This window comes from Centruroides vittatus, unplaced genomic scaffold (genome assembly GCF_030686945.1).
Source record: "Centruroides vittatus isolate TY-2023 unplaced genomic scaffold, ASM3068694v2 scaffold_2520, whole genome shotgun sequence".
In the NCBI taxonomy this organism is placed as follows: domain Eukaryota; kingdom Metazoa; phylum Arthropoda; class Arachnida; order Scorpiones; family Buthidae; genus Centruroides; species Centruroides vittatus.
Window position 1 is genome coordinate 944,192 of NW_027122689.1, and position 13,663 is coordinate 957,854.

General features: G+C 43.4%; 1 protein-coding gene across 2 annotated transcripts in view; it reads left to right on the forward strand.

Annotated features, from left to right (window-relative positions):
* Nucleotides 1–2,093: 2,093 nt before the first annotated feature.
* The window catches only part of LOC136987514 (CCN family member 2-like), a 36,805-nt gene continuing 25,235 nt past the window's right edge, over nucleotides 2,094–13,663 (forward strand). The window contains exon 1 of one of the 2 annotated variants that reach the window (XM_067285252.1): nucleotides 2,094–2,334. In XM_067285252.1, coding sequence (XP_067141353.1) covers nucleotides 2,245–2,334 — 90 coding nt within the window. In that variant the 5' untranslated portion in view covers nucleotides 2,094–2,244. The remainder of the gene's footprint in view (nucleotides 2,335–13,663) is intronic. The other variant, XM_067285251.1, reaches the window with a different exon arrangement.

Below are 13,663 nucleotides of genomic sequence, written 5' to 3' on the forward strand. Positions count from 1 at the left end.
TTTGCCGTTGACGATTAAAATTTCACCAATTCGCCAACGAAGAGAAATCGCGAAAAAAAGTTTTCGCGATTTACTCGGAACTTTTCACCAAAGACGTGACATTTCGCAGAATACCGACGACGGTTTCACTATTATTATTTTAACTTTAGTTCCTCCGTTTCGTTTCTGTTACGTTGTTTTTCTTATTTTACGTAATTTTCCCGCGTTGTCGTACCGAACTCGACTCTACGAGTAAAAGGGGCTAAGATTGACCGGAAAGCGCCGGTGTTTCACCTATATGCAGGGACAGACGGACTTTTCCTCTCGAGATTCTGAAAAAAACCGTCGCTTACGGACGAAATTAATAACCTGGAACGAAAATGAAATTCTCGCCATGTATCGAAGTAAAAATTTTACCCGCGATATCTCTTCTCGAATAGGAGTAAGAAAAAATACCGTGTAAAATTGACAAATTTGTTGCCACCTCGGCGGAATGCCGGGCTTCGACTTTTAATCATATTTTAATTTAAACTAAACTCTCCGTATCCGGTCTCAAATTTATTAGTGTCTTGCCCCGTACGTCGTACTTTCCCGCTAGCAATAGAGTCGTGCCGGTCATCTATCTAACTCCTCTCGAGGGAATTGTTAAGCGCCACACAAATTTTGAATGAAAATAAGGCCACTTTCCGCACGAACCGGAAGTTCGTATATAGTTAATTGGGACTTCCGGCCCCTAAGTTTTCCATATCCGATCTCGATTTTCGTCTATTTAACGCGAACAACGATCGTTCCATTGGCCGGGGAAAGAAACTTGTCTTCTGGCTGTTTTATTTCTTCCTTAGCAATTGTTAAGCGCCACACAATAGGTTACTACAATGTAGAATTATTTCCTTCGTTTCTGCGTCCTCTCCACAGCCAATTTCCGGGTTTCCGAACACATCACAAATTTTTACCGCCGCATGGACCGCGGCCGAATCCCACGGAAGAATGTTTCTCGGTGTTTAAAAACTGACGTCACCCGACAAAGCCCAAACCCGCGACGAGAAACAACTAGCGTCGATCCCGCAAATGACAATAGGTACGGAGAAATTGATTTTTACGGGTTTTACGTGCGTACGAAGAAAACAAAACGATCGGATTCCCGTTGTAACCCGTTATCGATGAGATTATTCGGACAAAAAGAAACAGTATTGTGAATAATTTGTACCGTATTCGTTGTGTTGTACAGTACGTACAGTACAACACGGTTTCTTACGGCTGAAAATTTTATTAATCGACACGTTTGTAAGAATAGGGATGTTATGTTTTCCGGTGGACGATGGCTAGGCGCGGATTAACGCCCGGGAGGACGGAATGGGTCCTCCGTTTCACCTCACCACCGCCCACTCTCTCTTTTGGGTCTTCTCCTTCTTTCCTCGGACGAGAGAGATGGGAGGAAACCGAGGATTCGGACCGCCAGTAAAGACCGCGGCGGAGGGGGATGCGGGAAAATTTTCTCCCACGTATTTCCGGGTTCCGAACGCGGATCCGGCGGTAGGGATGGGCCCGGGCCGCCCCCGCCGTTTATCGGAAGACAGGGAAAGAGTAGAGTCGGACCCGACTCGTCGGGAAGGTCGGAGGAAAAAAGGAAGACCGATATCTGACGGAAGGAAAACGGAAGGATCTGCTACGGTCTTTCCACCCTTCTTTCCCACGGTGAAGATTACACCGGAATCTTCGAACTTTTCCTTTCACTTCTGGGAACGTCTTTCCCGTCTCGTCCCCGTCTTCCTTTTCCAGCCACACCCGCATTTTACGCCCGACGGAATAACGCAGAAGTACCGAGTCCCGGGGACGCTTCCCCCTTCGAAAACATAAATTTGCGTTTCCGTCTAATTCCGTTTCTTTATCCGTCGGAATCGGGCCGCTTTCCGGCATTTGACCGGGGATTAAGAAACGACTCCACCGACTTAAAACGCGTCCAGGAGAATTTCTTCCGCTTTTTTCCGGAAAATTGTCCGCACGCCGGGACCGACTGGGTCTTTCTCGAACGAAGGGAAACCTACCCCGGACCGAAACGAGGCCCGCGGAAAGGAGAGAACGGCGCCGGCGCCGTGGTCGGCAGGTGGCGCTGTACCGTAGGTAGATACGGCGGCCACCCGGCCGAGGCGCAGTTTTCTCCCGGCGCGCGTCCCGGTGGCGTCCAAGATCGCCAGCGCCGCTTCCGGTTATGCGGCAGAGGTTCCCGCCCCGAGCGTCGACCGGTCGCCGCCTGCCACGGGCGCCATGAAGAGGACCGCACGAGCCGTCGCCTTCTACCTGCTGCTGGTCGTCGGGCCGCTCTCCGCCCAGTCGACGCCCGCCGCCCGACCGGGGGTGAGTCGCCTTTTCTCTGCTCTTTTCCCGCCGCTGGGGCCTCCTGCCGGGTCCTTTCGCTTTCCGCTGGCGCCCGTCCTCGGGTCCCTAAATACACCGGGCCCGGTCGGCGCCGCTCTCCGCCGCCGCCCTTCCATTTGTCGGATTTATCGATCGGCGTGGGGCGCTTCCCTCCGGAAACTCGGCGCGGGTCTCCGCCGACCACGACGGATGGGAAGCGCGGAGCGCGACCGGAACGGACCGGGAGCGGGGACCGGCGCGCCGAAGAATAAAACGCGGGTGGGGGGAAACGACGGAAAGGAAAAGGAAAAACGCTGGGCCCGGGCCGCGGAGGTTTTAACCCATTTAAGAATGGTGGAAAAAGTAAAAAATCGGTCGATTGACGGCGTTTGCCGGGCGTATTTCGGACGAATAACGTAACCGAAAAGCGGCGGCGCGGATTCGTTTCCGATTTTGCGTCGAGCCGCTGGCCCCCGTCTTTACGTCGGAATTTCCGTTTGGACTTCCGGTCCGTTTTAGGTCGGGGGTTCGAAGGGGAAGAAAATTAGTGGGTGGGAGAGCACGCGCAAAGCTTCTCTCTGCGCGTTGTCTCCCAGCCAGGTCCGCGCTGAGCGCCGTCGAAGGCGTTTCGAACGTAAGGAAAAGCGCAAGTCGACGGTTGTTGGAAAATTGCGTCCAAGGTCGAACGAGTACTCGGCGTCGATCCACTGATTCCGGGAATCGTCGGTTGGCACGCGCCAGACAGATTCGATCGGACGCTCTCCCTGTTAATTTTGTACCGAGACGCGCGCTTTGACCTCTGGCCTTTGCGGCTTCTGCGCTTCTTCGGGGACTCAGCCGTCTCTTCTTTTCTATTCGCCCGCCAAATTTAAAGAAATCCCGGGAATGGAGGCGGCGGTTAGCGCTATCTCGGGCCGGGCTGAACTTTCCCTCTTCCGCCTCCGAAGCAGACGAAACCGCCCTCGATTTAACGGATTTCGCTATTAATTTTCGCCGCGGCTCCTTTTCTCCCACCACGGGCGTTCTTCTCGTTAATCGTAATTGTGGGATCCGTATCGACCCCAGCGGACCACCCATCCCCTTTTCCGGACTGCGGCCGGCAAGCTTTATTCGTATCCACCTAATAACGGAGTAAACGGGGTCCGAACGAGACTGGGATCGGGTCCTTTCCCGGCCAGGGACCTCCTCTCCTCCTCCGAAACGGCGTTAACTTCCCCTTCTACCAGAAACAGATCCTTCCTCTCACCTTTCCCCCGGTCGGGGGAAAGGTGGAAGGAAGAGAAAAATTGCCGCCCCCTAAATAAAAGCCCAAGAATTTCGGCGGGTTAAAACTCTTTCGGTTAGTTACTTACCGACGTGGAGCCGGGAAGGGTTTTCTCCTCCGTTCCGAAAGACAAACGGGCGGAAGAGGCAATTATCGATAACGTATTATTTAAGAGCGGGCATTTCCGGCCGCCGTAATTAATAAAAGGCGCGTAAAATAAGCGGCGGAGGAGGGAGGCGGCTTCTCTCGGCCTCTTTACACCGCGATTAATTACTTTTTAATTAATTCGACGAATATTATCGATCGGTTTTCCCGCTTCTATCTTCTTCCTCTCCTTCCCTCCCTTTCCTTTACCTTTTCCGTCTATTTTTCGTACGGTTCCCCACCGAAAAAATTTAAAAATTTCCGCTACACCCATCCGCCATATTATTTCTATTATAATTAATTAGCGGTAAAGGGGAGAGACGATTTAGCCGGACGAGTATCGAGTGTCGTTTTCCATCTAAATAAATAAATACCGGAAATCTTTGCCGAAGAGGAAGCCGCGCCCAGATCCGAACCGTTCCCTTCCCCAAAAAGTTTAGCGGAAGTACGGGTTCCGGAAGTGGCCCGGGAAAACCTCGGGTGGAACTTCCGAGGGCCGGAGCCATTATTAAAGTAAGTGAGGCGATCCGTCCTCACTTTAATAATGGCTCGTACCTTCCTCCTTTCCCGTAAGCCCGTTGGCCCGGCGCTTAGGAGAAAGGAGGCGGTTATGAGAGCGGGCCGGGGCGGTGTTTTTGCTCCCATCCGGGCCCGGAAGGGTAACGGGTCTCCTCCCTCTTACAGTTGTTTTCTCCGCCCGCCCGCTCCTTCCTCTCCATCGTCTCCTCTCTCCGGGTCCTTCGGGTTCCCCGTATCGTGGCCGAGTATCTCCGACTCCTGTAAAAGCTAAAAATCCCAAGGAAAATGAATGCCGACGATTAGATCGCTAGCGATATTTCGCTTTCTTCGTATCGTCCGCGTCGCTAGATTACCCGCCTCCGTCCAGCCGCCATTGCCGTTTGTTTCTTTTTATTTGCGGTCGTCGAGATAAAAATCTGAATATTCGAATAAACTGCGCTGTAATTCGCGACGAAATCGATTTTTGTAGCTAATACGGCCGACTTCCGCGTAAGGCGAAGAAAAAATCACCATTAGCACTCGTACTAAATTCTGATTTTGTCGTTCTGTGGCAGTTTAATTTCTGACAGCTACAGTAATGCCCGATAGACCTTTACCGGCCCCCAGGGAAAGTTAAGGGCCAGGTCGCGCCTTTCCTTTCGTACCGTCACTCCATTTATCGTTCGGAAGGAAATTATAAAGATCTGCCGAGTTGGCATCCCCGGTGCATTTCTCCCAAGTAACTCGGGCTGTGGGTTTCTGGCCGAAAACTCTCGTTTGTCCATTTTTTCGACCAAATTCGCCACCCGCGTGAACCCGTTTCGGGCAATTTTACGTAACTACATCTTCGATTGCGAGTTTTAAAACCACCGGCTCCGTTCTTTCGTCCGTCGAAAAGTTTATTTTTCTGCCTTCCGAGCAAAAGTTACGGCGCCACGAAATTTTTGGTCACCGGGCCGAATTTTATCCACCCGTCCGGTGGAAAAAGGGACGGAATGTTCGAAATAGTTTTTTTAAAACTCTTTTCGCTCTGTGGGCACTAAGAGCGCCCCTTTTATCCAGCCCATTATGGGTTCGGCCAGGCCCATAATAGACTGGCTAATTGTCACACTCCTATTGTTAATTAATTTCAATATGCAGTAATTCACCCGAACGAAAACAGTAATCGACGAGAGGACGTCTTCCGTATCCGAATTTCCAGTCATTCCTATTTTGATACTAACGGTTTACTATAAGCGTGACGACGCTTGCCGACTGGAGACTTTCCGATAGGTTACGGTGCCGACGTAATTGCCCGTCCCTCTATTCTCTGCACAAAATGCTGGCCGTACCGATGTTATCCGTAGGTGTTGAGGCGCCGGCTGGGCGATTTTAGCGAAAAAGACTATCCGGCTATTTATTAATTTACAATTATTGATTATTATAAACGTATCTACGCCGAGCGGAATAGAAATTTTCTTTCGTAACCCGTTTTCGTTTATTTTTTAATTCGGTTTTACTTTTTCCGGCTTTGTTACGTATAACAGAGGGAAAGTATGGCCATCGGTCAAAAAATCATCCCGACACTTTTACATTTTTGGACTCGGAGACCTGGAAACGTCGAGAAATGCCAAAAGATTGGGGGGGGTAATTTCTGCATGTATGGGTGTTTGTATTTGTGTGTGAGGGAGCCACAATTTTCTTCACCCTGTTTGAAGCTTAGAGGTTATGTGGGGTATAGGGGAGGTGGGGAGATAGAGGGGCGTCGTATCTCGAGTAGGGTCGGGCTTAGTGACGATTTTTCTCGTTATTATCGTTTGCAATATTTTATAAAACCCATCCCTATCCTAAAAATTAAGCTTTTTGCCATATTATAATAATTAAAACTATAAAAAGATTTTCAAAATAAAATGTTGTAACAGATGGCGCCACACTCGCAGTCTTAAATGTCGCGGGGAAAGTTAAGCGACTCATTGCTGGATTTTTTTCTATGCGGGGGCGAGAAATGTCTTTTTTATAGCCGTCTTCTGGAAAATGCCTTGGCCCGTCTAGGGTTTGGGCTTTCCTTATTGCCATCGTACGGGTACCGGACGATGGCGCCGTTTACGTAAAATGGCCTTTCGGAGTTTAATTATAAACTTGGCGTTGTCTCCATCGGTTTTTAATTTGTTGGTAAACGCTGAAAATGATGTAAAATATATTAATAGCCCGAAAGATTTTGGGCACTTAATGTATTTTACATTGGCCAAACACTTAACACAGATCGAAATTAATAAAATTTCTTTATTATTTCCAAAATTGACAAAACCGGATCACGTGTGGCCTGGAGAAAGATATATCGAGTTCGTCTTTCGGACAATTCGCTCGTACTCACGCCATACTTTGTTACTTTTACACTGGCTTTTTGCACATTTAATTCGTGTTTTCCTGTATTTTTCGGCCGAAAGACATACTTTCTGATAGTTTTGGATTCTATAACGATCGTTCGTCGATATTAATTCTTATTCTCTGTTTTATGTTAAATTTGCGATTTTTAATATTTTAAATAATGCTTTATAAACTTACTTCATTTCACCTTCGGTGGTTGGCGGGTGGCCGAAGAAAAGGAATATAATTACCGATGGGTGGTAGTCGGTGGCTCACGCGCCCGGGGGTTTTCTTCGCACCTTTAACTCCTAAATAGTTCCAGTTTTGCGGGGAAAGTCCTCCTTTGCTTGTCGCGCTGCCGCATTCCATCAAAAACCCAACATATCGGGTGTAAAAACTAAACCGGGGAATCCAATGACGGAAAAAGAGCGCCGAAATCGAAAACTGAAACTGAAAATGGCAAAATTTTTCGGTTTACGTCGATCGAAACGTGGCTCTTAGAGGGTCGAGAAAAGTTTATCTTCTCGGTGCCGTCTAAAGTTTTTGCTTTACGGCAATCGATGGATAGGGACAATTCGAATCGTCGAGATGTGAAGTGGGAAACTCTATCAGAAATCGTTTAGGACAGACAAATATAAGAACTGAAAATGGTGTATTTGTTCAGGTAAAATAGTTTGATATTAACGAAACCGTTCGATAAGATGAGCCGAAACACAATTATACGGCGAAAATCAAATGCAAATTAGATCTGGCAGCAAAAGTGACGATGGGAGTCGTAGACTGACCTTTCGCTTAAGTCACGCGAGATTAGAAAAACTTTGATTCTAAAGTTAATTAATGGATGAAAGGAGGAAAAATGAAACTTTTATTCCTCGAGATAAATTAATAATAAGAGGCAGATTCGATTTAAGTAAAAATTTTTATTTCGAGACGGGAAACGGTCCGAGGGAATTGCAGAATTCTTTTAATGGAAACTTGGAAGAGGCGGTGTACTGTTCGTTATCCAAAGATCTAAAAATTAGGCCCTTAATGAGTTTAATAAATTGATTTTCGATGGGTCGAACGATGTTAACTTTTTCTGGTGCGCGGTATGAAATATAAATGATTGGAATAAAATATTTATAGTCGACTTTCGGAACTCTGTAGGAACGTTTTGCGTATTCTGTTTTTAGAAACACGACTTGGAGAAAAGAGAGAAATTTATTTCCAGTTATTGCCGGAAGATACGAGTTATTATAATCATGTAGCGAATACGACAATTAACGGTTGGGGTTAAGGTGAAACGGCGGCGGTGGCGGATTTTGTGTGCAGATTTCTATGACGGAATAAGAATTTCAAATTTCATAAATGCCAGTGCCGTGTACGGTCGTTATGTAAGTGATAACTGGGAAAATAGAACTTCGAAGGTTAATTACGTTGAAAATACGTTATTCAAGCTGTGTGTCGATAATGCTCGGCCAAACGGCAGAACAAAAGAACTCGTTCGCGGAAAATTGGTATTTGTGTTTCATTTAGGATAAAGTATAGTCTATTATTTATGTGTAAATATTGAGGCAATGAAATGTAAGTCGACTTCTTTTTTGGAGATGGAGGAAAACGGGGTGGCATGTCTTCGATGTTTTGGATTGACTGACAAGAAAGGTAACTAAAAGTGACCCGATAGATGGTTTGCTGAGGAAAGTGAATGGAATGACAATTACAGATACTCTTTTCAAAGGAATGCACGCTTGATGTTGGAAATAAGATGAAAGGTAAAACGCGAGAAGTGTTTAAAAGTATGGAGAAGAAAGCAAAGTAATGATAGTTTAAACTCACATTAAGATGCAAATAAAGATAAAATTATAAAGATTTGTGTAAGAAAACAAAAGATTATTTTGTAACAAATTTAGTATTATACTTAGTACTACCAATCCTACGGAATTCCGAAAACTTTGTGTCATTCTTAGAGTAGAAAACAGTTGATTCAGAGTGGCCGTGTGAATTTGTCCTTCTGTTACTATAACTGAATATCGAGTACGTGGCGCTAGTTTTGGATCTCGGGAGGATTTATCGCTCAATATTGATGCGGTGGAAAATCACGCAGAGACGAAATCGCAATAAATAATCAGTATTCATCCGTCTCTGTGATTTCCTACCGATCAATAGGGCGTGATAAGTCCTCCCGAAAGCCAAATCTTAGCGCTCACGTATTCAGTCGTGGTATGTTGTGTAGCTCGATTAATCATTTAAGAATTGATTAAATGAACTAGAGACAGATTATGTTATCCAACAGAACATGTAAGAACTTGTTGCGATAAACTGGATGGATCTATATCTAGAGACGAATTAGAAACTGCTTGAATAAAAGGACGAATCTCCGGGTCATTATGGAATCCTAACAGTGCCGAAAGTTTGTGGGTGAAATGTGGATAAGTTTCTTAAAAAAATATTTAATGAAATTTGTCTTAGGTACCCGGCGAAATGTGAAACATCGTGGATAATTCGGATATGTAAGAATGGTAACCCAAAGAATCCGTCAAATTATACAGGAATACACGATTCCTGTATAATACGTCTACCTTACGTGAAATTTTTGTTGCAATTCTATTGTATATAAAACGTTCGAAATATGAATGAAACGATCTGATATTTATAAATTACAAACTGAATTACAAGCTCGATCATATTTTCGTATTGGATTATTTAGTTTATAAAAGTTGCAAGAGTGTAAAATTGTGTGTTTTAAATGTACTATAAAGTTTGGGAAAATGTATGCTTTTTTAACTTACTTTTACTTTCGGTATGATTTCACACGATGAATCGTAGCTGTGTTTCACGACTTCATATCAGTAACAAAATGTTAAATGCGTGATACTCTGGCGTCTAGTGTATCGGCGTGAGAGATAAGATAGGATAAAATTACATTTAAACGAGCAATTTTTTATTGTGACGTCGTCACAACGCCAGGCTACAATTTTCCGCCGCGATGTTCTTAAGTTTTCTAGTATCCTGTCCCTGTACATCATGCTTTCCTGCTAGCAATGGAGTCATTCCAGTCATCTATCTAACTCCTTTCGGAGAAAAAGTTTTTAATTGAAATAACATGGCTTCTCGTTCGCGTCGGAAGTTCATCGGGCCCTCATACCCCTAAACTTTCGGTATCTGGTCCTAACTTTAACTCAGTTCTTGAGATTAAGGAAGGCCAGACAGTGGGAACTTATAGATCTACAATGTTTTAAAATCGCATCCCTACGAACAAAAGGAGTTCGGCCAGACTGTATTCTTAATCAGGCATCTTTTGCTCTATAGTCTTTAGTGAAATGCACACGATTTTTCCGACGTTCTAATAAATCGGTAATTAGTAATAAAATGTCTGCCGTATGTAGACACTACTGTCATTCTGGCAAACTCGGCTAGTGTAAACTATACGCAAGAATTAGCGTTGTAGAACAGTTTGTGGTACAGAAAAAGTTAAAAATTAATTCTAACAAAACTAAGGGTTTTAAAGATGGCGGAACTTTCCGTAAGGAAAGAAGGCGGTTCTAGAGAATAAAAAATAGAATGCGGTGGAGCTACGCATAGAGAGAATGTGTAGAGAGATAAAGAAGTTTAAGCACGAGGTTCTTATTTAATATTTTACACTTCGGAGTAGCTACTATAAGAACGCTCTCCACCAGTGGCCTAGTATGAGAAATTGTAGGCGATGTTTCTAGGTACGGTACAATACGATGTCTCGCACTTCTAGACGTTTCTTATACAAGTTATTCAAATATAAGCGTCGCTTGTAAGTTCATTTTAAAGATTCGAAAGCCAATTTTAATGTGTTGGGTCGATGAGGTAAGGCAACGCGATCTGCCTCTACGGAAAAGTGTCCATATTTAGGTGTTACAAATGCGAATAAAACTCGTTGGGTAGGGGCGAACCCGCGACGGACTACAGACGGTGGGTGGTTTATCCACTCGGTCACTGGTGGGCCGAATTCTAATGGCGTCTACAAAACTAATATATCGATGGAATTTTGAACTCCCGCATCCGTCATAAAGATATTTAATTCTATATTCATGTCTGTGATGTATTGCGGCGCACGAGTATGGGCAGCTAATAATAGAAATGCTGAGAAATATTCGAATGAATATTTGAAGTTTGCCTTAGGACTGATCTTTCACGGCCAAACAGAAAATGTATCTTTAAAACTATTTTAAAAATGGTATTAAAAATTATCGAAAAAATTGTCCGTGGAAGATAAACAAATTCGTAAAAAGAGAATTTGCCAATTGTCAGGTAAGCTGGCGCAAGCACCGAGTGATAAATATAGCAAATTGGGGTTCGATTTTTTAGCAGTAATTGAATAACTGTAATATCTGGCGTTATAATAATCCTATTACGTAAATTGCAGCGTACGATAAGAGATAAAAATGCAGTTTACGAGTCGAAGTGATGGCCTCTAAATCCGTACCTCTTTTCAATGCGATTAAGCAATCATTTATTCCGGAATACTATTTGTATAATAAAGGAAATAAAGCATAAATGCGTATAATTCGGTAAAATAATGATATCTCGAGAAGATGTAATGGCTGTTTTTTATGCGGTTGTAACTACGTTTACGAAATTGCAATTACAAGTGTTATAGATTGTTTTTTTATTCCAAGGATGGAGGAATTCGGTGAATTTATTTAAATGATCTATCTGATGTCTACCCCCCTCTCTCTCTCTCTCTCATGCCCATCCCAATTAATTCTGAAATGTCATGATTCTATGTAATCATGGTAACAAAACCTTTATCCGAGTCCTTTACAACTACAAGAGCTCAAAATTTATTTACTTATTTTTTGGGGGATATATATATATATATTATAGTAATTAGCTTAAAACGTCACGATACTATTTTCTGAGAAAAAGTAGAAAGGGCGGTACCGGGAATCGATGAATCGTCACGAAGTAAGCGAACAGAGAAGTGGCGAAGTCTCCTAGAATATAAATTTGTTACGCGCTAAAGCTAATGGTAACTTGATTAATTTATACAATGTAACCAGTAATTATTTGTTGCGACGTAGTCACAATGCCGGGCTACAATTTTTAATCATCTTTAATTTAGAAAATCACGTGACTTCCTGGCTAGCACGGAAGTTCGTATATAGGTTATCGGGTTCCTAAGCTTTCCTACCTGTCTCGATTTTCAGTCAACTGATTCTGTTCTCGAGATTATCAAAAGATAGACGAACGGCTGTGGGAATGTACAGGTCGGCAAATGCGGCCCAATTAATAAGTTTATTTTGATGCAATAGCGCTTTCCCCCGCTATCCGAAAGTAGGCTGTTCTCGCGAAATCTGCCATAAGCTTAAATGGCTGAAAGCGAAGAATAAATTACTATTAATTTATATGGGCCAATTTTTGAGCGTTCAAAGACTTAAAATTAACTTATTAATTGGGCTGAGATTTGAAAAGAATTGTAGACCTATAAATTTCCGCTATCGTCCGTCCGTCTGTCTCTCCGTAATCTCGAGAACGAAATTAAATAGATGAAATCCGAGACCAGATATGGAAACCTTAGGGACAGGAAGCCCCAGCTAATTATATATGAACGTCCGGTTTTCGCCGGAAGTCACGTTATTTCAATTCAAATATATTCTTTGCAGCGAAGTTAAATTGATGACCCTATTGTCACCAGGAAAATTATGACGTACTGTACAGGGGCAAGGCACTACTAAAATCGAGAGCATATATTTTAAAATAAATAAATTAAAAATATGATTGCAGAAAATGTGCACGATTGTAGAAATCGCAGCCCGGTATTGTGACGACGTTACAACAATTTTGTCGATTTTTACACCGAATAAGACATAAAACTTAAAATAATATTAACGTATTCGAAAGTTCGAATAATACCATAAATACGAAGCCCATACAAAGTAAAAATTTAAGTACAGTACAGTGTAGTTAACGATACCACACTAGAAGTATTTTCTCCGATAAGTAATCTTTAAACTATGAAACTCCCCTCTTCTCAAAAAGCGATCAAACATCCATAGGACTACATTTAGATTCCCACTTTGGCAATTTGTCCATCACCGTCGTCTTTTTCTTCCGTTTTGGCTTATCGAAAAGACCGCCCGATTTCACTTGGAGTAAAGATGAGATTCACTTAACTCACGATCACCGAACCGAACACCCATCGATCCTCTCCGGCGGTAGATTTTCCATTTTCTCGCATTATTTTTGCTAACGGATACACAAAATAAATCGACATAAGGCGCGGATGCCGACGGACACGGTTCGAAACTAAGGCAGCTCGATGCCAAGTGTAGTTCCCAGGGAAGGAGATGGGAGACATTGGCTGCTCGGAGTGCAAAATATCTCTAAAACGGTTGGCTGCCAAACAAACTCGGGTTTATTTTTGCCGTTTGCTCCTTTTTCGTAAGAGCGAAAATCCTCTTGGCATTTCTTTCCATTAACAAAAGCAGATATTAATTAAAGTCGAAACGTTTTTCGCGAGTGAGAAGCGGTTTTCTATTTCCACATTCTTCCGCTCGTTTCTTTTAATTCTTCGTTGCCGTATCTTCTCCGTGGTTTCTGAAACGCCAAAAAGAACTTATATTAAATGCTCGATGGCGCTTGCCTATCGCGTGGAGACAGCGCGCTCTGTCGGCCGAGTGGACCGTTGTGTTATTTAACATCGTTGCCCGTATTGTGCAAATCTACACCGTATACGGGAACCGAGGGACGATATCGGCCATACCACTTTCGGCTTTTACATTATTAGATACCAATGACAAAATGGAAAGAAAAAATTGTCTAAAAATACCAAGACAAACTTATAAATAAACCAAACTATTGCCGTAATTAACTGGGCAATGTTTTGCTGCTGTTAATAATTAGATATTAAGTAATAGTAGATGTAAATGTTAGGTACCATCTCTTATCGAAATTAAATTATTATAATTATTAATATTTATTAAATAATCCAATTAATTACGGCGATAGTTTGGTTTATTACTAATACGTCTGGTTTGGCGATGTTTATATATGTATACACAAACTTACTGTTCGTGTAGGCTTTGGAGCCGAAGGACTCGTGAGGGCAACCATTTCCTGAGTGGC